The 27,224-nt window shown below is 37.7% G+C and overlaps 1 protein-coding gene across 1 annotated transcript; it reads left to right on the plus strand.

Annotated features, from left to right (window-relative positions):
• The first annotated feature begins 13,160 nt into the window (after positions 1-13,160).
• LOC110942191 lies at positions 13,161-14,114 on the plus strand. The gene has a single exon (XM_022183939.2). It carries the CDS (start codon positions 13,411-13,413, stop codon positions 13,897-13,899), a length of 489 nt encoding a protein of 162 aa, XP_022039631.1. The 5' UTR covers positions 13,161-13,410; the 3' UTR covers positions 13,900-14,114.
• Positions 14,115-27,224: the final 13,110 nt, after the last annotated feature.

Consider the following 27,224-nt stretch of genomic DNA (forward strand, 5'->3'; position numbering starts at 1 on the left):
TGTTTAAAAACAAAGATTTGTGTTACTGGCACTCTGGACACGGCCCCGTGTTGACCGGGCACGGCCCCGTGGTCAAGTGCCAGTAACAAAAATTATAGAATTGAAACAGAAGCCTGGACACGGGGGCGTGTTCGCTGAACACGGCCCGTGTCCAGTTACCTGAACTGGGTGATTTCCTGCAGGGGGCTCAGCACGGGGCCGTGTTGGTTGGGCACGGCCCGTGTGGAGCCTTCTGTTATGGAGATTTTTGTCGGTTTGTTCTGTTCTTCTGCATGGTTCCATTTTTTCTCGTTCCCTTTTTCATCCATTACCACCATGAGTCCATAAATCATAAAAACCATCATAACATTGCTAATAGAGAGATAATACATAAATATAGTTAATTAACTAAGGGATACATAAGGTTATCATAAAGGTTCTACTTATTTAGGAAAATTTCGGGAATAGCTTCCCGATGTAGAAACATCCTTCAGCCCATGGCTCCTAGGTTCTCACTCAAAGCCATTCTTCTATCTCCCTTGGAAGGTAGAAGGTAGCTTCATTCTCGTCGGTATCTTGAGGAGGAGCGCTTACCGGGACTCCTTGCACTACCCTTGGTTGCGATACTTGGTGCAAGGCGTGCCATTCCGCTGGAATGATAACCTCGGGTACCACATTCCACGCCCTGTGTGTAATCACCGGAACCAAAGGCGGGGAAGCAAGAAGGTTTATCCTTTGGTGCAAAAGGTTTACTTCTTGCAGGCAGCCCTCCAAACTTATCGTCAGATGATTAACGCGATCCACCAAAGCTTCTTCTACACTTGTCAATTCGTCCACGGCTTCCCTTAAAGCGTAAACGTAGTTTACTAGGGAATCCTCTGCGGTGGACGATCTCCTTCCATTTCGGTTATTCCTTGAAGATGCTCCGCTGTTCCGGCTGGCCATTTTCTGCGAGACAAGCCGAGGAACTAAATTTTTACAAAACAGTACCTCGAACACGGCCCCGTGCTCAGTGAGCACGGCCCCGTGTTCACTGTCTGCAGGAATTTTTGTCTAATGGTTCTAGGTTTTTAAATTATTTCTATATACTTTTGTCGTGTTATGAGCTTAGATAATTTAAAAACACAGTTATGGAACTAACTTTAGACAAGAATCCATAGCGAAAATTCCTACAAACCTTGCATAGAAGGTTGGAATCATGGGTTTCCAAGCTTCCATGGAGGTAGGGTTTGAAAAATTTTTGGAAGAAGAGGAAATGCACAAAAGTGGAGAAGATAAGGTGGTCCTTAGGAACCTTCTTTTGGTACTTACCTAGGATGGTATATGTGAAGATTCCAGGGATCTCTGCTTGGTGGAGTGGTCAAAAATGAGCAGGATTCAGGCTGCATTTAAAGAAAACGACAGCACACTGAACACGGCCCCGTGTCCGCCGGGCACGGCCCCGTGTGCAGAGAAAATCCTGACACATTTTGTCCGTATTCTGACAGAATCAGCAGAAAATCTTCTGAGCGAACACGGGGTCGTGGTGACCGGACACGGCCCCGTGTCGGAGGACTGTCTCGTGGAGTTTTGTCTTTTCTAAGGCGCTTACTTATATCGGGTGGCTCCTGACTTGTTGGAACAACCCCAAAGTGCCTAAGATACCTTAATTGTCCTATACTAAGGCGAGAACGCAAGAGGTTGTCGGTGAGGGTAATTCCTATTTTCATTCTAGGTGGACAAGTCCAACCCTTTCCCGGGCTCTCGTTAAAGAAGGTGTATGCCGAATCGCTCAGGTCTATGTATGCACCGAACGAGGTCGATGGGGAGTCCTTCACGGCACAATCGGCACAGGGACGACTATCGTCCACGTCTTGTCTAGGAAGAAAGGTATTTTCGGGAGCAACGAGGTTGTCAGAATGCGGTTCCAACATTTCCTCATGGTCATCGTCTAGGGATGGATCTAAGAAATCCTTCCTAAGTTCTTTTGACCAATTTAGAAGTAGTTCTTCTAGTTGAAATAGCTCGTCAAGGAGCATATCTCCTAGAATATCCGGTTGGGCGCATTCGAGGGAGAAATAGTGTTTATTTTTACTTTCGCCCCTCTTAAGGCTACAAGGAATTGGTGGGTCTATATAGTGTGGCCTATAAGTGAGGAAGAAACATTTTAATTCCTCGTGTTCGCCTCCACATATTCGACACCACAAACCATAAGAGTGCCGAAAGTAAAAAGAATCACTATTACTCATGTTTGTATCAGAAGTTACCAACCGCCGGGATCAAACGGTTCTGTTTTCAGCAACTGAATCTTGGGCACGGGGGCGTGTTGAGTGGACACGGCCCCGTGTTCAGCCTACTGTCTGATATAAAACAGGATTGCCAGTTCCAATGATTGGGCACGGGGGCGTGTTCAGCGGGCACGGCCCCGTGCTGAGCTCTGCAGAAGCTGAAAAATCTAAAAAAAATCCTAAAAAATTAAAGAAAAATAAAAAGATGATTAGGCCGTTGATTCCTAACTTTCTTAAAATCCTAGTGTCCCCGGCAGCGGCGCCAAAAACTTGATGCGTGTCAGTGTGTATATAATTTTAGATATATTTTTAAGCCCTTTTTACACTTTTAGCCAAGTTTTAAATTTATAAAACACGATATTTTACTAACACTAAACACACATATGGGCAAGTGCACCCATCGTGGACGTAGTATAGTGTTGGTAAGATACCGAGGTCGTCCAAGGACACAAGAGCTTTTAATACCGGTTTATCCTCAACGTCTAATCAAATCAAAAAGTTAGAAAAATGTTTTAAACTAAGAAAAATAAAAACTAACTAAATGCTGAAAAATAAAATAAAATAAAAACAGATAGACAAGATGAATCACTTGGATCCGACACGTGTATTAGTATAACCTTTGATTATTTTTGCACTTTTGCACTTGTTTAAGAGATTATCTTAGTTATTGTAGTAGGCCCCTTTTTCGGAGGTGACGTTACCCTCAACCCAGTAGTTTGAGTCAGCAAGGATACAATCCTAAAGGGTTGGATTATTGAAAGATAATGAATTAAGTTATTAATGCAAATTATGGTAGGCCCCGCTTTTGGCGGCGACGTTACCCTCGGCTAAGTAGTCTGAGTCAGCAAGGATACAGTCCTAAATAGCCGGGTTATAGTATTAATAGTAGTTAGCTTATGAGGGGGTCAAAGAGTTTGGATCCCCGCCATCCAATACCTATGGGCATTGAAGGAGATCCTACTAAATTTGACCCAGGTCCCAAGCAGGACCTCTAAACGCTGAACAAGGGCAAGACCTTTACCAAACCGTTCCCTTAACCCCCGACCAGGTAGCCAACATACCTCCATATAGACCGTGGAGATATGAATGGTGAAAATCTTTTATTTTATATAGACAGTAAAATAATGCCAAGACACCACGGACAAACGATAAGGAAAGATCACCTTCAACATAAGTAACTAGTTATTAAAGTCATTAATACAAAACCAAATAAAAAGTGCAAAAGATTAAAAATAAAAAGTATTATACTAAACACTTGTCTTCACCAAGTGATGTAAGAGACTTAGGCAAACATGGCCTTGATTGTCAAGAACTCTTACGATCAATCTTGGATCCCGAGACGACTCACACACTCTATGATGGACAATGGATGATGGTGGTGGATGATGGTGTTATGGTGGTGGTGGGTGGTGGATGAAGTGTGAGAGAGGTGGTGTGCCAAGGGATGAGAGAGAATGAAGCCAAGCTCCTCTATTTATAGGCTGAACAGAACGCTGGACACGGCCCCGTGTTCGCTGAACACGGCCCCGTGCCCGTCTGACATTCTCTCTCTTCATTAATTGTAATTGCGAATTACAATTAATGCGCCTGCTGTACTTTCAACACGCCCCCGTGCCCGCTGGGCACGGCCCCGTGGTGAGCAATGGAAGCTTCTACTGGTTTGTCTTTTCTGCTGCTTCCTGGGCACGCCCCCGTGTTCACTGGACACGGGGCGTGTTCAGACATCTGTTCTCTTCTCTTTGTCTTGGGAGGTGCCGTTGAGGGTCCGGGCAGTTCGCTTTTGTTCCTTTTCTTGTAATTATGATAGAATTAGGGGTCTTTTTGCTCCTTTTGTGATTTTGAGCTCATTTCATCCTGAAAATACAAAAGGAAGACAAAAACACTCTTTTTCCAACATTAGTACTTAAAAAGGGTTAGTTTTATGCCTTAATTGATGTGTTTTATATGTTGCATTTTACACACATCAAAGAGATCCATGGAATAATGCATGGGTCGAAATTTGAGAGTGATTTGAGAATGGTGTAAAAAATTGAGTTGGTATATATACGAGATTGTGGTTGATTTAATCTCTCTTTTCTGTGTTAAACAACTATTTTTTAACCATATTATGATTGCTGGTGGCAAGGGACACCGCGTTGGGAAAAAAATTACGCGATAAAGAGGGTGTTCCTACTAGTACCGCACTCTCCCACTTCTCATATGCATACAACATACCGTATGTTTGCAGCGCCAATTGCGCCTCTAAATATTTCTTTAATAAAATACAATAGGTTATTATGGGCTGTTTGTTTAGCTCTTAGGGGTTGTTTGTTTTTTTCTTAAAAGCTCTTCCTAGTCTCTTTTGTTTGCGTTGCGCAGACACGCGCATACCTTTTGTTTCTCATAGTGTTTGTTTTTTAGAAGTGATTTCATTTAGTGTTTGTTTTTCGATCTGACTACACGGTAATGACTGAACAAACTTATGGGTTTGCTGCAACGAATCAATTAAAAAATTATGGGTTTTTAGACACTTTAGGTATTCTTAATGTTTGTTTAAGCATTGTTTTTTTTTGTTTATGTTAAATTCATATTGTAGTTGTTGTTCATTTTGATAGATTGTTGGATTAGAGTTTTTGTGTTTGTTTGATTACAATTGTTGTTAATCTTGATAAATTGTTTGATTAGATTTTTTGTGTTTGTTATGGATTGAAATGATCCAGATGTCACACCCCAACCGATGGCGGAAATATCGGGGCGCGGCACTGAGCGAAACAGATTGTCTAGGAGAATCCATAACAACTATAATTACCAAATATTTAATGTCATGTCCCATACCATAACATATAAAGTAAAACAATTATTACAGACATAGTTCTCAAAGACAAATATTGTTCCGACAATTCAAATTTTATTTAATTCGTTTCTAGACTCCCCTAGCTTGATTCCATGACATCCAGCAAATAAAAGCATCCTAAACACCTGTCACATACGTTAAAATAAACTTAATACACACATAGTGTAAAGGTGAGCATACAAGCTTAATAACATATAGTACCGAAAGCGGTTTACGCATAACCAGCATGTAACACGTAGAAATGTGAAGCATGTAAGCTATCGACAATGAAATATGCACAGACGTGACTGCGAGTTGTAGAATGCGCAATACATATCACCACTGTGACACGTGAAGAAAAGCCCTTAACAACTTATGTCCACGACAGGTGCTGAGTCCAAACTATAGTACTATCGTTGCTAAGGTGTCAGGCAACAATCACTGTGTAAACATAACATACAAGCATTCATCGAATAACATGTATAGCATGCGAGAGCGGTTAGCATATAAAAAGTGTTTGCGCTGTGTGATCGATGTGATTTGATATAGGTAACGTATGTAACACCCAAAAGTGCATAAACCAAATGGGGACCGAGTATACTCACAGATCGTGTTTAATGAATAAACACAGTCTTGGATTGAAGGGAGCGCTTGAGAGATTAGCCTGATCACAGAACGATAATGTAAGCGTTGAACGGTGCGTGAAACAGCATGTTAGGTGAGATGAGGGACGAATGGTGATCCGATCGGATGACCGTCCGGACGGATGACCATTCGGTCGGAGGGTCATTCGATGGAATGTATGTGTTTGTGAAATCTTTGAACTTTGAAGTTTTCATTGTAGCATTTTGAAAATGGTGAAGTGTTTCTAAATATCAGGTCATCCGGTCGGATGGTCAAGGGATGACCGTTCGGTCGAATGGCCTTTCGTTTAAAACTGATATTCTTTTGAAATTGTGCAAAACTTCAAGTGTTTAACTTATAAAATCAAGGCACCCGGTCGAATAGCCGTTCGATCGGATGGTGGTCCGATCGGACGGCGATCCGATTGAGTAACCTGTTTCATTTGAAGAACTTGTAAAATCTGTTAAGTTAAAAGTTTTGCGGTTTAACCGAGACGGCATGATGATGTGTTAAACAATGGAAACCACACCAAGTTTAGCTCATCTGCTCGGAAGGGAATCACCCTCGGATGGCGCGTGTGAGTTGGGTTCCGACTTTCGTTTCGTGCGTTGAGCGTCGCGATGCATTTAAGAGAGTTAGCGAGTAAGCGATGCGATAGTATTATCCCAGAGTTACACAAATAATATAACTACCACATAACATCCCAAAAGTACGTAGGTTCGCGTGTAGTGTTTGCGATGAGATTGCGTTGCGATAGAGTTGCGATTGCGTTTGCGAATAACACCTTTTAACATATCATCAGCACACACAAGTAAGCACATAATAGCGCACACACATAAACAATACCAATAACCGCGATTCGAGTTGCGATGCGATAGCGATGTGATGACGTTTAAGTAGATTAGCGTTTAATTACGTTTATCGCATTGTTACTTCACATATTAAATAAATCGTAATAATAAAATAGCGTCAACTAAAGTATCGATTATCGAGGTTCGAGAGTACAAGCAATAATTAAGTCAGAAATGACAGATCTGAATAGCAATCTTTTCTTCCTTTGACTTTGACTTTGACTTGTACTTTGACTTCAAAAGTCGGGTTGTTAAACCAGAAGTTTGCAGAAGTAAAAAAAACAAATAGTCTTCTTCTTGCAGACTGTAGAGGTTTGGTCCACCTCTTCTGCTACAGATATCTGCAGATGTAGTCCGCAGACTGCAGACATTTTACCTCTGAAAAACAAACAACACCTTAATGATTCAGACCTCTTACTAGTTCAGTACTTAATGGTTCAGACTGTTTTTTTCGCGAGCAGATGTCTGAATGCTTCAGATAATTGCCTCTGAATGGGTAAGCATTATACTAAGTCTAAATGGTTGAGAGTCCAGGATCCAACGGGATTAGACGGAGTTTTGGCCCCGATAGAACTGATTCGGTAGAATATTATTGATAAGAAAGGAGTAGAAGCAGAATAATCATACGTTGAATGCTTGCTTCATTCATACCGAAAGAGTTTACATCTTTTACAAGCTGGCGAAATTCTGGAGAAATTTCGCCAGCGTTCCCCTCTGGGAACTCCAAAACTTTTGAAATGAGAGGCGCTCATCCCCTATTTATAAGCAAAGCCTATTTCTCCGAAACACCTGGGCTCTCTTGTTCTAGTGGGCAATTGGCTCCTTTCACATGAAGGCGCCTTTCGTGCGAAAGGGATTCAATACATACAAATCTGACCCGTTTTCACACTAATCTATACAATATTCAACACACGCTCTATCTAGCCTATTCGAACAGTGTCGGACATACAAAATACGCACCAATAGATTCCCCTTTGACGTCACTGTCAAATATTGAACTTTGAAACTGAGAAGCGTGTTTTGAATATTCTGCAACTTCAATCAGGCATATTGAAATCTTCAATTGATTCCCCCTTGATTGATGATTCGGGCTTGCATTATCTTCAATATACTCAAATTCCCCCTGAAATGAATCTTCAGGTCTTTGTTTGCATGGTTCCCGACCTCCTCAGATTTACTGTACTGCAATCTTCATGAATAATCACCAACTTGAAATTAATCAATGCAGCATCTCTGTTTCGACTTTAACCACCTCCGCGCTCGGTTTTTTTATTTACCATTTCAGATCCATCGCGCATTCGCCTGCTCGATCATCTGATCATCAAAAACCCAACTGGCAATTGATAGAAACTTCGAACACCACGTCGGTAAACTTCAAGTCTATGATTATTCATGAAAATCTGAAATCCCGTTTTCCGTAATCACCTTTAAGCACACTCCCGAATGTTTGATCAGTGTAAATGGTAATCTCCACAATCAGCAAATCTTCATCGGATAACAAATCATCTGGTGACACAATCAAATCTCAGAAATATTCTTTCACGATCAGATTCACATTCTTCCTCATCAGTCACGATAACAGATGCATAGTCTTCTCCGTTAGTTCCGGTAGCAACTTAATCAACAAACATCGTCATTCCCTGGCGGTTAGTCCGAAAAACAATTACTCTGCTCGAATATTAACCATTCTGACACTTTAGACTATCACAAGGTTGTGATATCTTAAAAGTATCCACAATACAGTTGCATCTCCTGACGCTAATCCTGCTGACCGGCTTGACGAAGACCCGGGCCTCAAACCCTAAGACATCAATCTGACCCTGATCTGTAGAGTCTGAACTTCCTATGATCATGAACTCACGAATCCAGATCCTATGCATCCCCAAACAATCTGAAGTCGGAACCACCCGAATACCGTTGCATGTCACGAGTTACAAAAATGCCGGAATTTCAATATATTCTATGAAATTTTTATTCTCTCTCATTTTTGCAAATTCTGACATCTTACCACTGAATTCCCCCTCAAATTAGGCAATTCAGTCCTTTCTGTTCTCTGAAAAACTTGACTATACCGAAAATATGACATTTTGGCCCCAAACATCATTTTTTCATCATTGCGGATTTTACTTTAAGGCCCCTTAATAGTCAAATAACCCAGAAGATAAACAATTTGCATGGGTATCCTGACTACCCCACTATTTTCCACAATTTGTGATCGCATCATCAAATCTGTTCTCTGAAGCCCCGGACGGTGTCCCTGAACAACCCATTTTGGTCGTTAAAAACTCGAAAAATTTTTCAATCACCAAATTTTTTCTAGAGACTCGTCTCATCATTGCGATAAAAATGCATTTTTTAAGCATTTGACCCATTCGTGCGAATGGGCTGATTTTGGAACGAATGACATTTTTGGACGAATAGGAGTCCCTCTCGTGCGACAGGGAGGTCCTTTCATGCGACATGGGCTGATCCATTCTCACGAACATTCCCGATCACATTTTTCGATCCAAAATCTTTATTTCTGCGAATTTCATGATGAAACTTCACAAATATGTGCGAAAATCAATTACGAATCTAATGATGTATTCAATTTCAAATTCCACCCGTGAATTGACCTTCAATTTGATGTTTATTTGATGTTTTACGTTTAAACCCCTTAAAAATCCAAAATTCATAAGCGTATGTGATTCAATCAACTGTTAGATCGATTGAATCGGTACCATAGCTTTGATACCAATTGAGAGTCCAGGATCTGACGGGATTAGACGGACTTTTGGCACTGATAGAACCGATTCGGTAGAATATTATTGATAAGAAAGGAGTAGAAGTAGAATAATCATAGGTTGAATGCTTGTTTTATTCATACCGAAAGAGTTTACATTTTTTCGCCAGCATTTCCCCTCTGTGAACTCCAAAACTTTTGAAATGAGAGGCCCTCGTCCCCTATTTATAGGCAAATTCTATTCGTCCGAAACACCTGGGACGAGTGGGCTCTCTCGTGCGAATGGGCAATTGGCTCCTTTCGCACGAAAGCGCCTTTCGTGCGAAAGGGTTTCAATACATACAAACCCGGCCGGTTTTCACACTGATCTATGTAATATTCAACACACGTTCTATCTAGCCTATTCGCACAATGGCGGACATACAAAATATGCACCAACAATGGTTAAGACCTCTAATTTGAATTGGCCAGACGTTTGCCTCTGAACGATTAAGCATTATACTGGCTCTTAATGGTTCAGACCTCTTACTGGTTCAACACTTAATGATTTAATCCTCTTACTGGTTCATCACTTAATGATTCAAATCTCTTACTGGTTCAGCACTTAACCATTCAGAAATTGCCAATCAGTACCTTAATCTCCTACAAATAATTTACTTTATGTTATAGCTAATATTTAACTTTGTATAAAATAAGGGCGACACAAAGGTGAACTAAGCCAAGGTGACCTAATAGTTTTTGTTTTTATTTAGAGGTGCTGCCCACATCAACGTTTGACATCTTTGTATGGTATTTTCATATCTTATCATGAAATTTACTTTAACTATTTAATATTTATTTAACTTAATAATTATTTTAGAAAGTAAAATAGTTTATTTTTTATATGACATAACAACATCAAATACTTTAGATATTCATTCATAGTAACGAAGAGCTATATAGAGCATAGAATATATTGATGGCATCAAATTATCATTAAAAAATACACGTGTAATAGATTACCATCACAAACTAACTTGTCATAGTGTTAAATTCTTGTCTACATAAATTTCTAACGAAATAATGTTGTTATTTTACACCAATATCAACAAAATTGATCCATTGTTACTTGCTATTTTGTAGAATTACTATTTTGATCATGAAACCATGTTTATATTTATTTTCTTTAAACGCATATAATTTTCCTGTGAATCTAGTGACAAAATGCCTATAACGATAATTAAAAAAACAAAATAAAATTCACATGCATAAAGTAACGAAAAGTAAAATATTTATAAAAGACCATGTGGGAATATTTCTAAAAAAGGAGAAAAAACTCCCTATTATGAGATTCTTTTAAAACGTGTACGTTTAAATAAAATAAATGTTGGTTAAAGTGTAAAAATATATAGTTTTCATCGTCTAACTTGTAATTATAACAATTAAATGCTAATATGTTTTTCATTATATTTATGTAATCACATGTGTCACGTACACCGACTCTTTCAAATATTATAATGAGTGCTTTCTAAGACTTCAGAAACTATAGATACATACGTGTACATATATTTAAAATTGTAATGCTCTTTTGAATTGATAAACGTGCCTAAAATATATAACCGTTCACTATAGACTATATATAAACCTGTGTAAATAAATTTACATCTTGGTGGTTAATAAACATGAAAATCGTCTTTTATTTTTTTCTTCAACTAAATTTGATCAACATTGCGTGCTAATTTTACACATTTACATAGTTTTCATGGTTGTGTAGGAAAACTGGTTTAGTGTGGAACACGAAACTTAAATGTTATTTTAGTCCCTATAGTTTAGGTCATTTTTTTTCAGTTTAGTCTAAAAGTTTCTTTTTTTGTCTGTGGGTCTAAAAATGTTTCAGTGTTACCATTTTAGTCCACTGTTTTAACTTTATCTATTTTTTTGTTAACGAGAAGGACCATTCGGTCATTTTATATGTAATTCTGTTAACTATAAGGACAATTCGACGATATAAAGTGACTGAATTGCCCTTCTTGATAACATAAAAATGAATGAATTTAATCTAGTGGACTAAAATTGCAATGATGAAATCTTTTTAAACCCACAGACGAAAAATGAAACCTTTAAACTAAACTGTCAAAATAAACCAAAACACATAGCCTAAAATGACATTTAACTCTAATAGTAAATTGGTTTAATTTGCAACCCATGGGTGTGCGCGGATACACGTAGCCAGTAAATAGTTACGAATTAAGAATAGAACTACCTTTTAGGCTTATATTTGAAAATTGTTACGAAGATATCGTTTTTAGGCTTATATTTGAAAATTGTTATGAAGATATCGTAAGGCCATATTTTCACGTTTCTTAAATATACGTAGGTGTTACGTTACCCACGTTATCCTCTTTCACTTCATCTCACATCAAGAAAATGGTTTAACTTCTATTAACGTCCCTTAAATTAATTAAAAATACATATAAATAGCATGTTGTGTGATTGTGCAAATTTCCCAACGCTTGTTCCTCCCTCTTTCCTAGTTAATTTCTTAACACATGAACCTTTTAATGCCCCTTAACACCCCTCCCCTCAAGAGCAGTATGATGAGTGTTAACAGATGACAACTAGGATTAACGTCAATGGGCGTTAGAGTATGTATACCAGACGGCCTAATTGGGCCATTTATTTTAACCCTTGTAGTTAATAGGGATGAAGAGCCGGGTCTGAGATGAGTATTGTTAATTTTAGTCCCATATCAGATTGTAAAAGTGTTTCTTATATTCGGCGTAATATCTGTCGCGTATGTGTTAATAACAACTTTTTACACTTAAATATCACCTAACATTGCACATGTAAGGATTTGAATCCATACAAAATTTGTGCGAAGTAAACATCATACGACTTAGACCACTAGATCATAGGTATGTGTAAAGTAATCACCCATCAGGTATGCCAGTCAGTTTGTTAAAACTTAGCCGTTGAGATTCATGAATATATTTCTTGCTTTTTAATATTTTCACAAGACAATAAAAAAATATAAAAACTAAAAATCTAGTAGATTTTGGTTATCCTATTACCGAGCACAAAAGAAAAAAAAAACAAAAATAACATGTTTATCGTATGGTTTAGACAAACAGGTATGTATGTGTCGAATAATCAAACTCATCTAATTTCATATCCATCTCAAACTCGCGTAAAATTTAATACTAATCCTATTAATCCTATACCAGTCTCATGCTCAAATACTCGTCTCAAATATTTCAAGTATGTTTGTCGCGACTTGGTCCATATTTCTTCCCCAGTAATTAATAAACACGCTCTTTAATATGACAATATTGAATTTTTTTTTATTTATTTAGATTTTTTTTGAAGATTTTGTATTTATTTAGATTATAGTTTAAACTCTAATAGATAATATTTTATACAAATACAAATGCCAATTCTCCTAAGAAAAAATAATATTGTATTTATTTAGATTATAGTTTAAACTCTCATAGATGATGTTTTATACAAATACAAATACCAATTCTCTTAAGAAAAAAATATATTAAAATGTATTATAAAAATAAATAATGAAATTTCATAAAATAATATTTATTAAAAAACAGAATTACACTTTAAATAACAGAAAAAAAGTAAAAATTAGATCATCCAACAAGTGTTGTGTTTGATATACCGTCTATGAACAATTAACCCCCAAACAATGAACTAATTACAATCAGCCCCCACATTTTACCCAAACATTCCTACTGGCCCTCAGATAAGGGTCCAGAATAACCAAACTCATTTCTTCAAGGGTTTAAATGACTAGACTTAAAGGGCTTTTCCGTCATTTCACCCCTCCTGGTTCTCTTGTAATTATCAGTAATATCGTGGGCAATAAGCTAACTTTTTCCCTATATAAACAACCCACCACATCCTACTCTCCCCCACACCTTTTCTTCATCTATTTTCTCTCTATCTGCGCCGGTGCGCTGCCGCCTCCTCCGCCACGCGCCGCCGTGCTCCGATTTGTACTCAGATCCACTCGTTTTTGTAACAACCTTTTTCAGCTCTGATCCAAAAATTTATGGTGGTAAATTACGAATTTACCCCTGGATTTTTTAATTGGTTGTTCTTTCTTAATCCGTCAAATTGGGGGCATTTACGTAAAGTTCGGATACGGTAGTTACTCACGCGCTCATGCAAGCTACGATGAGCCACGCGCCACGACAATTAACGGCTTCAAATAAGACAAAAGCCAGCGATAATAAAACGTTTGATTTTCTCAAGCCGTCTAAAACACCTAAGCTAGCCAAGCCGGTTAAGCCGGTTTTACCACGAGCTGCGGCTCCAATCAAGCCGGCTCGACCACCAAGCGATAGTAAGCTCATGGCTGGCTATCTGGCTCATGAGTACCTAACCAAAGGAACCTTGTTTGGCCAGCCGTGGGACCCGGCTCGAGCCGATGTAGTGCCTGTTTCTGGCGCGGCTCAATTAGCCGATCTTAGGAAGCCGATGAAACAGAGTGTTGTTAGCCAAAAGGGGAAGCCGGCTGAGCCGAAGCCGGGTGATAAAAGAAAGTTTGAAAGCTACGCGCAAGTGTCGGGTATTCTCATGGGTAAAAATGGAGTGCATATACCCGGCATTGTTAACCCGACCCAGTTAACCCGGTTTTTGAATCTTCAATGAATCAGTTAATAAGTTATTATGTGGTTTGAAATTGCCCTTGCTTTAAGATGTTGTACAGTACAATTGGCAATGCTTAGTTTTTTTTTTCTTTTTTTTTATTTTTTTTTATTTGTTTGTTAATGAATTTACAGAAATTTAATTTTGTAGATTTTGAGGAGGGTGTTTAGTTTTACTTTACTTTGGAAACTTAAAATAATAATTATTAAATTTTGTCATGCTAGTGTTGTTTTTAGTTATTTTAGTTAATTGTAACAATTTTGAGTTAAAAATGAATGCATCCAATTAGGTAACAAGTACAAAGAAAGAGGTGGTTGCTTAAACTTCAATCTGGACATTCATTATAATATCGTGGAGGTTATTAGTTAGGACTCAAAGTGCCATCTCTAATAAAAAATTATGGTGTGTTGAGAAAACTATCGTGTATCATTTGGCTCGAGTTAATTTATGAATAAACGACTATGTAGCGATTAATTAATTATGCATTATGTCTCATTTTAACCTTTAAGTCAGTTACTATGAACAACTTTAGTATTAAACACACCTGAAACGAGAGTCCATATTCTGTTTTTGACAAAGAGAGGAATCCTCTCTACCTATGGCTTGACACCACTTTGAAGATGTATTGGCAATGGTCTACGAGGTTGGCTCATTCGGTGGTTATGAATTGGTAGTGCCATGACGAACTGAAGGTTGATCAGAAACCCGTTGTTTAGGGTTTGATGTAGATAAGAAGGGCGCAGATGAGATGGGGGGCGGGGGTGGTGGGATGTGTGGGGGTGGGGAGGTCGAGAAGTTAGGGGACACAGGTGGTTGTCACTGTGTGGGGATGGGGATGACGGGGAATTGGATGGTACGGGAGTGGGGGTGGTGGTGTAGTTTCGGTTACCACAATTGGTTTTGCGAAAGAGGTGTATAGGCAGAGTGGGTGTGATGGTGAGGGTGGATTACTGGTTATAGTAAAAGGAAAATGTGTTTCATTGAAACGAACATGATGAACAATGTATAGTTGGTCAGTAGACAAGTCAAAGAATCTATAACCATGATGGAGATGGTTGTAACCATAACAAACACACATAGTTGATCGGAAAATATATTTTGTGGTGATTATATGGACAAAGATAGGAAAACATTGGTAACTGAAACTTGAACAAAAAAGTATCCGGGAGATTGGGAGATTGTTTGAGGAGATGTTCAAAAGGCAACTTGTTGGCCGATGTACAAGATGGCTTGCGATTAGTTAGAATGACTATTGCGTTGAAAGCAAAGTGCCCGAATTGTCTAGTACAAAATTGTCTTTTGACATTGCGATAAAAATTGTAAAAGTGTTGTAGAGCTGAATTATGAACCAAAGGATAAACCCAGATGTATCAAGAAAGATGATCAACACACTACATAAAGTAGTGATGACGTTCATAAGATAAAGGAGGTGTGAGCCCCCAAATGTCATAATAAACCAAATCAAGAATATTTTACTTTGGAAATTAGAAACACGTAAACGTAGTTTTGTGGATTTACCCATTAACACTAATAACATTAAATTGGTAAAGATCTAGTTGTAGAGATAAACTAAAAATTATAGAATTATAAAAGATGAGGCTATAGATAACCAAGTCGCCTATGCCAAATGGTATAGGGGTCAGGATCTACAAAAAAAAAAAAAAAAACAGATTTATTAATCGACCGAAGAAGAGGAAGACGAAATGAGTAGAGGTTGTGTTCACTGGGCCCGTGAGAAGGGTAGTACGTGTAAATTAGTCCTTTATAAAAACTCGAGTACGATTTAAATAAAACATTATTGTCAAGACACCATTTCTAACTGAAAATATTTTTTTGGTAATCTATGGTACGTAAAGGATATCAAATAGACGAAAAGTTTTATTTAGCGAAAAAATTTGTGAGGAGACATATAAAGGATAATGAGTCCCTTGCCATTCCCAACATGCAATAAATCATTACCACGATATACTTCTAAGTTGTCCAAACTTGCAAAATTAGGTGTGACATGTTTGTTGCTCTTGTGTATGGAACCATGTTGTGGAAGAAGCACATGTGGGCTGCCTATAAGAACGATATGAATAAAAGGATCTAGAAACTAGTTAGAGTTTTCTATATTTGGCTAACCTTGATAGTTGTAAATCATTATGTTCATGGTTCAATCTTGGCACTAGTCTAGAAACCTTAGTCATAAGAATCCATATCAATAATAGCTTTATTGGATTAGGTCTAAAGTGTGTCTATAGCCTCAACCATAGTTTAATGGGATTAACCTTATTTGGTATTAATCCATTTAGCACCTCATATACTATTATCAAAGTTAAGTCTCGAAATAGTTTAATAAGTATAATATGTCATCAATCTAGTCAGTCTTCGTTGATTCGAGTCTTGGATAGTGATATTGTCTTTACCCTTGATCATCTTTCATAGTTAATTAAAGTATTAGTATTATTGGTATTAAAGTTTGATTATTAGTAGATTGCATATTAAGTGATAAATCTGGTACTAATAGCTTTTGTGTCCTAGGATTGATACTCGGTAACTTACATGAACTATACTATACTATGATAGGTATGCTTGTTTGTTACGTGTGTAGTTAGTATTTATTAGGTCTTTTACCTTAGAACTAGTCTCTGTGTGTTTCATATTTTATTAGTTACTATCTAAGCACGTCAAGTTTTTGGCGCCGTTGACAGGGACACAGTATTAGGAAAGATTTTGATTTAGTAGTGTAACCATTTATTCGCTTTTATTTACTGTTTTAGTACTTTAGGATATTTTTTTGGTTATGCGTAAAACATGATCCGGTAAATTAGTAGAACTACTTCCTGGACCTGGGCGATCATCGCATAAGAATTCTAAGAAAAAGAAGAAGAAGATAGAACCCGTGAGGATTCAACTGGTGTCTACACCTAAAGCTACCAAGAGAGAAGAGCTTAAAGTTTTAGCTGACATGGGAGAAACAGAACAATCCATTTCGCATCACATTCGACCATCTACTACTCTTCCCTCTAGTATCACTCATTCTGCTACTTATGCAGAGAATTCCTAAATTCCACCCCAATCATCACACTAATCCAAACAAGTTGCCAATTCTCTGGATTAGAGGATGGAGATCCTAATGCTTACATTGACATGTTCTTTTAAGTCCGTGATACTTTCAAAGTCAATGGAATTTCTCCCGATGAGATCAAATTGGGTCTATTTTCATTCTCGCTTATTGAAAAAGCTCGGACTTGGCTTTTTGCCCAAGAAGGAAGTTCCATAACAACCTGGGAAATCTTAGTTGAGAAATTCTTGAATAAACATTCTCCACCCTCTAAGATAAATTAGTTGAGAAACAAGATTTTAACCTTCCATTCGTTGGATTAAGAGTCATTAATTGAAGCATGGGAGCGTTACAAGGAGATCATAAGGATGTTCCCTAATCACGGAGTAGAGCCATGGTTGATCTACCAAACTTTTTATGAAGGACTATTTCCAGAATATAGGCAAATCCTAGATACAATTGCCAATGGAGTTTTTGCAAATTTGATACCAACAAATGCATATGCACTTATGGATAAGCTAGCTATGAATGATTATACATCATATCGTCGTGATGGGATCTGCAAAGAAGGAAGGCTTATACCAAGTAGATGATGACGTAATTCTACAAGCATGTGTGGAAGCTTTACCCGTTAAGAGGAGGAAGTTGTTAGCAAAGAAAGAGGAAGAATCGTCTGACAAGTGTACTACATGTGGAGGAGAGCACAAGGTGGAAGTTTTCCCATTTGAAAATTCCGAAGAGGCTTTTTATGTTAATAACCAAGGAAGATTTTAGAATAGCCCTTACTATAGAACTTACAATCCTGCATGGAGGAATCATCTTAACTTTAGTTGGAAAAATTCTTCGACTTATGCTCCACCAGGATTTACATAGAAAAATCTGATTGAGAATTCGAAACCTAATGTGGAGGAGCTAATGAAGAAGTATATTGAAGCAAACAACATTCATAAGAATAATACTAAGGATGAGCTAAAACTGCAGAATGCGTCACTGCAAAACATTGAAAAATGTTTAGGGCAGTTATTTCAAAGGATGATCGAAAGAAGACATGGTGGGTTACCTTCGAAACTAAAATCAACCCAAACGCTACAGTGAAAGCCATTACTACAAAGAGTGGTGAAACTACTAAAGATCCAGTTGCTAAACCTACTATATCTAAGAAGATCACTGAACCATTGGATGAGGAACGAGTGAAAGAAGCACTTACAAAGAAAAAGTAATATGTATGTGCCTGAATTCAAACAAGCTTCGATAATCAACAAGTTTCACAAAAAGCAGCCGCTTTTATGATAGACATCATAGAGGAAATTCCATCTTATATGTCTTGGGAATATATTTTTAAAGAGGAATTGTCTCATCTACCTGTGGTAATTGACAATCCAATTGACTTTTATCACAAGAAAGACATAGAGGAACTTGAATGGTTAATTCATGGAAACCCCCTGATTTATAAGTTGAAAATGTTAAACTGGTGGAAGTAGTAGAAGAATGTGCTATCCTAACAAATAAGTGTGGGGACAATAAGCTAAAATATGAGGACCATATCGGAATCTACATTGGAATTGAACTAGATATGATCGTCACTCAAGTTAATCTGCCATGGGAGCTGATAGTTGCAAGGATGAAATGCAAGAGAATGGTTAAAGTTCATAATGCCGCATTTGAGTTAGATAAGAAATGGAGTACTAAAGAAGCTGTTTATATCGAATTGGTTTTGCATGGAAACGTGTACACTATCCGTAGTGAAGTAGTCATGGAAAACATGAAGGAGAAGCCACCTGATTGTGTGCTTCAGACGTTAACCATAGACTGGTAATGACTTTCAAAGAAAATATTTGCTGAAGACTAATTGTGTAAGGTCACCTAGCCTTCTCGATAAGGATCGATCACTCGTAACTCACGCGCAGTATGCGGAATCTACCACGCGAACACACCGCATAGGTTAAGAACAAGAAGCGTAGACTATAGAGAAGAAATAATCTGAGAATACACAGAGTATTATCAGATTTACAACACACACAGTAGAAAACACATAGTAGGATTTTAGGGTTTCTCTCTCTAGGTTTCTTGCACAAGAATGTTTCCCCAAAAAGTATATTCTCATTATTGTATAAAAGCATATTTATACAGCAAGCTAAATCCGGAACACAAGAGTTCTGGATATCCAAAACACCAACCCGGACAAAGTATGACTAATTTGATGTTCCGAATTTAATCAACACAAACTCGGAACTTACATATCATACCTTAAATCCAGAACTTTAATAATACTAAACAAAACTATTACAAGTTAAATAACGGACCCTTGAACTTCTTCAAGTAAGTTGAATCCAACACTTCATCACAACTCAGTACATTTATAGACTCCCCTTTAATGTGTGCGGATCTTCAAAAATAACTTGGCTGACATGTCTCAATCGGCAGAGTAATACGCGCTTCCGGCACCTAGACCCTTCTTGACACAAAATTGAACTACTCGGATATATTGCATAGTAAACGTACACATATCTTCAGTACAATGAAGAGAGTGTCTCTTGAGCTTCTTTAGATCTTCAATCTTCATGTTTACCAACCACATAGGATCTAAGATACAGACGATTTCATCTGAAAACTTCTTCCGAGTAATTACCACTTCACTAGTTTTCCAGTCTACATACCATCCCTTTATACCCTTCAAGCAGTTCAGGTCAAATTCTCGCATCGGTATTTTCCTCAGACACCTTGCCGACTTATAGACCATTTTGTATATCTTTTTACCAGTGACCAGATCTTTACGACTAACTCACCTTCCAATCGCCGGCTTAAACAAAACCCACTTATTACCCCGACTTTCTTGCTGCAGATTGAGAACTAAACCATTAACATTCACCTTTGTTTTGTGATGGTTAAGATCAATCTGTGCCAAGTGATGCAAGTCTCTAGCTGGAAAACTTCGTAGATACTTCGCACGGCATTTGAAGTACTAAACTCCATCTATTCGTTTTACCATAAGCAACCCTACCATTCATTGAAATCCAAGCTATGAATCTGACTTGAGTACTCTCCACGTGTTTAAATGCGGGATTTCTTTTGTTTTATAATTGGATGAGGGTCTTTCAACCACTTAGTCTTAACATGTTGAATTGTTTCTTCAGGCAATGGCACCGCATTGGGATCTTCTTCTACATCTTTATCATTGTAAATTTCTACTCTAAAGGATTCATATTCATAATCGATGTCTGGATAATCAACATTGGTATACACAATCTCTTCACCTTTCTTCACCTTTATCTCATCAATTTTACCAACTATATCGTCATCATCTGACTCCTAGTCTTCCACGACACCTTCAACTACTTCATCTTTAACTAAATCATCACTTAATTATCAGATAGTTTTCAACAGCAATATCTACGACCTCGGAATCCGATGATGACATAACATCTTCAGCAACCTCTTCTAACTCGGTAGCACCACCTGTGGTATCACCACCTGTATTACCTCCGCCAGTATTACCTCTGGAATCCCCCTCTGTCCTTACCTTGGTTGCAGTTGCAGTAGCTGAACCACTTTGCTGCTCCCTTGGTTTTGAGGCCTTAGGATCATTGTCCTTGTGACAATTGGAGTTGCGTGTACGAAACTAGAGCTTTCTTCACCCACTCTGCGTCTTTTAAATGTCTTCAGCGGAACATCATCATCCGAAGACTCTGGAGACGTGCAACTGATATATGTAAATTTATCTTTCCATTCGTTCAACTTGATTGCCCACTCTAAAGAGGGATCGAGAGCAGCAACCATAGTCCTGAACATAACAAGCTTGCATTATTCTTCTTCCGTTAACTTTTCAAACAGTTCTCACTTAACCAACCTGTGATACTCGTTCTCTTTCATCATACTGTCATCATCATCATCATCATCAGTAACTATACTTGTTCTTTATCAGTAGCAGATGTCTGACTTTCGGAATCTAATGCTGCATCAATTTCAGAGAGAATGTTGTCTAAATTCAATGATTCTTGAACATCACTAACATCACATGCAGCTACATTTCCTTCAACATTTTCGGCCCCACCACATCAGCCGTTTCAACTCCACTAGCAGTTTCTTGAACTTTCTCTTGAACCGGCTCTTAAACTCAAACCGATCATTCCCATCTTTCTTTTCTGCAGTTTCAGTCTTTTTCAGTAGCTCTTTAGTCTCTTCGCTTAAGCTTTCCTCTACCTCATTAGACTTGTCCATCTCCATCTTCTCGCTTAAGACTTCTGCTATGACAATAAGTTCTTCAATGTTCTCACATTCAAAATTTACTCCCATATCTTCCTATTTAATGATCTCCGCCACAAATTCTTGAGATATAATGGCACCTGCCATATCTTCCATAGCTATACCCCAGTCGTATAGTTCCGACATGGATTGTAGTGTTTGTACCACCAAGGCATTATTAGCAGATGGAGTGACAATGTCTGAGGAACTTGCATGGACATTTGAGGTTGTGGTATTCGAAGCCTTTGAGCTTGATCTTGATGCATTTCCTTGATGTGTGCCACTGTCTCTGCAAGATCTCTCCATTTTTGGCTTTCTGCATTCGCTTGCATAATGTCCGTATGTGCCACAATTGTAACACTTCACTTTCGTCATATTAACACCCATTCGTGTCTTTGTTTGTCCCCCAAATAAGTTTTTACCGATTTTCCGTAAAATCTTTTTTGCCCTGCGGACCAATTACACCATGTTCAACTGTAGATCTAATTCTTGCATCTCATCCTGGTCTATTTGATCAAAATCTTCGTCAAGACTAGAGGGTTCGACCAACTTCCCTAAGGCTAGATTTTCATAGGCCGTCATGAATGACGCTAATAAATCCATATTCTCTTCAACCAGCTTCGTGCAATGGGGGTCTAATCTTGGTACATTGAAGCTCTGCACAGGAGATTTTTGATTCATATTCGTTGAAGAACTTCCATGATTAACATATGAAGCCCGCTATTACTAACATAAGTACATTGAATTGGAGAATCACCAATATTACTATTATCAGAATAGAGAGCAATTCCAGCACCACTATTTTTCTCAAACTGTTTTGCCTTGTATAACACTTGATCTTGAATTTTCTTGAACTCCTCTGTTTGATCTTCCATGCTCCACGAACATCCTTTTAGCTTTTGAGTAGTTTGTTCCAGAGTGAATTCTTCATAAGTTGGATTTTCTTTTATCAATGTCGTGTACATGTTCCATTCCTTCGGAAGACAATTAAAAAATTTCTCCATTTTTTGAATTCTAAATAGATGTCTTCTTGACTTCTATCAAGCTCACAAAGAAGATGATATTATCTATTCCCCACATCATCAAACGTCTCATTCTTCATTTCCTTGAATACAAAAAAATGTGTTTTCAGGCGTTCAAGTCTACGTTTCTTGAATAAATCATTACCTTCATATCTCTCGACCATACTCTCCTATAGTTCTTTCGAGGTTATTTTCTTTCTAAACGTATGTAAGATGGATTGTGGTAACGCCATGGTCATAATTGACATTGCCCTTTCTTCACATTCATAAAATTTCTTTTGATCTTCCGTTAATGCCAAATATGAGACAATGGTAAGATTTCTGATTAGGGGTTGTGACATCTGTGCTTGTGTAATCATTTTACAAACTCTAAACAATACAATATTAATAAAACAATGATTTTTTATTCCCAATGTTTGTCATTTATGTTTGATTTTATGCACGTGTTGGTTTTTGATTGATTTTAAACTCTATATCGCTTTCTGGGGAAGTTATACGCGAACTGGTGCGTAAACGCGATCAGTTTAACGCGACAAACACTCCGGAACAGCAACATAAGCTTAACATACCTTAAATAAACTTTACATAACTTAGAAATAAGTTTTGAAGGCTTTGGTATGGCAGAAACAAGTTTATTCGCTCGCAGGGACTATTTGCGTCAACTTGCAAAAGTCTGCCGTTTCGTAAGGAAACGTACAGTCCAGAACATGATCATAAGTTAAACATACCATATATAACCTAAACATAGCTTAGAAATAAGCTTTGATAGGTTCGGTGTGCGAAAACATGCTTATATGATCTTACAGGGGCTAAAAGTGTCAAAAACGGCGTAAGTTTACATTTTCGCGCATATCTTACGTTCTGACCACATCTGGACACCCAAAAATTTATGTAATCATTAAAAATATTTTATTTTAGTGATTGGCATGATAAAATTCCATTCGTCGCTCAATTTGGATCGATTTTGCGTTCGTTACGACTTCCGTCGTAATTAACCGAAAACAACGCGATCGTACGACCAAACGAACCGACATCCGAGATATTTTTGAGCATGTTTTGAGTTCCCAATACTTTAACTTCATTTTAGAGCCTTGAAATGAGGTTAACGGGGCTTAAACGTGTCAAAAATGAGCCGAAATGCAAGTTTTACAAATTCAGGGGTTAAAACTGACATTCTGCCAAAGATGGCCTAGGAGGCCCGCGTAAGAAACTGTATTGGGCTACATGGCCCGCGTTAGTGTTACAGATCAGAAACATTGAATCTGGTCCTCCAGCTCGTTTTTGATGGTTTTGATCTCTAGTTTTTCATGCTATGGGTTGGTTTGTGTGGAGAACAAGTCCCCCAATCAGTCTTTAACATTTGTATGGCCTAGATCATTCCCTCCTTGCCAAGAAATGATCCTAACGGTTTGTGAAAAACTATATAAGGCCATGTCCCTCGTTCATTTTCCTCACATTTGGTCTGAGATTTCTCTAAGTGGTTGTGATTATTCACTACCTACCTGAGAATACTTAGAACCAAATCTATTTGGACCCTTTGTAAGTCCTCTTTCGTTCTTTTATCGCTTTCTAGCTTAAAAGTCAAACAATGTTGACTTTCAGCTTTGACCACGAGATGGTCAACGAGAAGTTCGTTTGAACTTCGCAACTTTTACAAATTACATATTTTATACAAATTCACTTTTACTTGGTTATTCATTTAACCATGCATTGTTCTTTCATCATCATTGATTTTCATATCGATTTTCATATGATTTCATAAAACATTTTACAAGGTTCATGACTACATTTTGTTAAACACTTTTTAAACCACAAGTCATGAATCCTGCATAAACAAAACCTATGTATCTCACAGGCATTTTTATGCTGACGTACCTATTTTTACATGTGTTTCAGGTGCTAATGCATGATGATGTTTGTGCTTCACTTAGGCGGACTCGGGCCTTAGTAACTTAAAAGACAGTTATTATGTTGTTTTAGCTTAAACTCAAAGACAATGTAAACTTTAATCTTAATAGTACATAACTTTAATTACCGTCGTTGTTGAAACAATAATTATGTCGCACCACTCCCCGACGTTTCCGCCGCGGTTTGTTGTTTTACGCGGTCAGGGTGTGACAGGGGTGCTCCATGTCCAGTTGTCACACATAACCACAATTTCACATCGTTGGACTTGACATACCTTTCAAATCTATCTTTCTAGTCAGGATAGTCCAACTCATTGAAAAGAAGATGTTGTTTATCATTGCTTCCAACCTCTGTGTTGTGCTTGATATTCTGTACAATAGTTGTTAGATTGTTTTCTATTTTGATGCAGTCTGTGAAAATAGAAGGTTTTTCTTGAAAAATCTTCTAATACTTGGAAATTCCAAACACACTAAGAGATCAGTGATACGGAACACAAGTCCGGACAACTTATCAAAGATTTAAATCCGGATCAATCAACCTGAGGATTAAATTCAGAATACACTAAAATTTAAAAATCCAGAACTTGTAAACTTGGAAAGGTTTAGTTCGGAACTTATCAAATTCGAAACACTTATAACTCACTCACAAACTCGAAAAAGGTAAACTTGGATGCTTTGTATTTCCGGAAAAGGTATAAATCAGAACACTTACTATTTCGAAATACTTCAAATCTGGAATGACTAACCCGGATTAGATTATGTCACAGAAACCCAGAACAACGTAACCAGAGAAACTCGGAAAGGAGTAACCCGGAATGATCTGTCTGAAGTATCAATCTTCCGGAGTATTTCCCAAAGCGTGAATTCACACTAAGGTGATCAATACTTCAGAAGGGTAAAGTCAGAACACTTAAACTCAGAACATGGTAATAAACTCGTAACAATCTAATAATCTGAAATGTAATCAATAACTCTGTATAAATGATTACTAGATCAACAACACAGAAACTTCTAGAAACTTCCAAAAGCCAAGCAAATTAGACCATCTTTTTCAAATCCGAATCAAATTTTCACAAGTTTTCTACAAACACCCAGATCTAGAACAAACTAAAACTGAATCCCAATCACCATCCATTTCCAAAAACCACTTAAATCTGATAAAACCCTATGAAAAACATTGAAACAAAGCTGAAAAACACCAAAAAATTTAGAAAAATCACCAAAGATTCAAACTTCATATGATTCTAAACCTCCGAATCGAAAACCTATAGCTGTATGAGCACTCTCTATACAAAGCTTGCTCTGATAACACTTGTAAGGTCACCTAGCCCTCTCGATAAAGATCGATAACTCGTAACTCACGTGCGGTATGCGGAATCTACCACGCGAACACACCGGGTAAGTTAAGAACAAGAAGGTGTAGAATATAGAGAAGGAATGATATGAGAATACACAGAGTATTCTCAGAATTACAACACACACACAATAGGATTTTAGGGTTTCTTGATATTCGTTAAATTATACATGTTTTAGTCCCACATTTTACTTCTGTTTTAAGCGTTTTTGACCGAAACTTCATTGTCTAGGTACCAAATCTGGTACTTTTCCATTTTCAGGTCTTAAACAGTGTGCAAAAGAGAAATCAGGTGAAAACAGGGCGATTTACGGACGTTTCTAGTGAATTATGCAGATTCTGGTGAACTTCCAGATATTGCACGACCATGCATCTCAACTGCACCCCCGTGCATGACCTACGACCCAGAAGCACAGCCAATGCAGAAGCGTGTGCCACTGATTACTCGGTACACATGGCCGTGCATCTCAACTGCACCCCAGTGCATGCCAACTGCACTCCAGTGCGGGCCAACTACACCCCCATGCACTACCTGAACCTCAAATTCTGGTGAAATTCCAGGCATTCTGATGAACTTCCAGGCACTGCACGACTGTGCGACCAAATGCACGACCATGCAGATCTAAATGTCAGAGATCAACTTGTCCACTAGTCCACTTGTCTGACCAAATGAAAACTGAAGTCACCCGACAACTAGATCTACACGACCGTGCACTTTCAAGTGCACGACCGTGCCAATCAGAAAATTTCCTATAAATAGCAGCATTCGCTACTGATCAAAATGTTGGGTTTTTCTCCAAGCTTCTTGGCGATTTCTAGGTTTCGAAGCTCTCCTGATCACACTGATTTGAAGTCTCAAGATCGAGTGGAAGCTTAACCGATCCAACCCATCAATTCCTTTCTTGTTTATAGTTCGATTCCTTGCTCTTAAACATGTATTCTGATCATTATTCAAGTATTAAGTTGATGTTAGTTTATGTTTATGTAGTATTGTGTAATATTAGTAATGAACTTGTTTTATGAATGATCTTTATGTTGTAATCTTATTTGTATGAATCTTTAGTACTTTTTCATGTTTGAATCTTCATGATTATATGATGAATGTTTCATTGATGTTGGATTCTTGATTATGTTTGATTGTCTTGGATAATGAATCTTTGGTTAGTGAAGAGTGTTAACAATGCCTTGATTAATCACTTATTTGTAAATTTGTTTACACCATGAAACCGTACCAGGGTATTAGTTTTATACAAGATAAATCTTATTTTGATTGAGAATGTTTTCTTGCACGTAAGGGTTCTAACGAATTATATGGTGGTTGTTACATGTTCTTGACGCGGTTTATGATCTTTGTTTAGTAGTTTTGGTTGAAATTGCTAACTAGGTAGATTTATATTTAAGACTTGTAAGATGAAATAGTTTATTGTATGATCTACTTTAATGTTTATCTTCGTGGCTGTATTGTGACAATCAGTATTGCTTTCTTTGATAAGTGAGGTCAGGAATCCAGAGCAGGTAAATAACCTATCTTTAAAGATTCGCATGAATAAATATCAATAGCTCGCTAATGAATGATTTTAGTTGGTTAACGTGTGACCATCGCGTTAACTTTCCGAATAATCATAATGTTAGAAATCCAGACCAGGTAACTAACTGTCTTGCAATTGGAAAGTGATCAAATGCTTTTGTGACATATCTGATGTAGATAACATGTTTAGGTTGTTTGTGAAACATGATAATATATATTTTTTCATATT

The sequence above is a fragment of the Helianthus annuus genome, chromosome 1 (assembly GCF_002127325.2).
Source record: "Helianthus annuus cultivar XRQ/B chromosome 1, HanXRQr2.0-SUNRISE, whole genome shotgun sequence".
NCBI classification, from domain to species: domain Eukaryota; kingdom Viridiplantae; phylum Streptophyta; class Magnoliopsida; order Asterales; family Asteraceae; genus Helianthus; species Helianthus annuus.

Coding starts and splice junctions, on each gene's coding strand:
- LOC110942191 (XM_022183939.2), top strand. CDS start 13,411: ATGCAAGCTACGATGAGCCACGCGCCACGACAATTAACGGCTTCAAAT.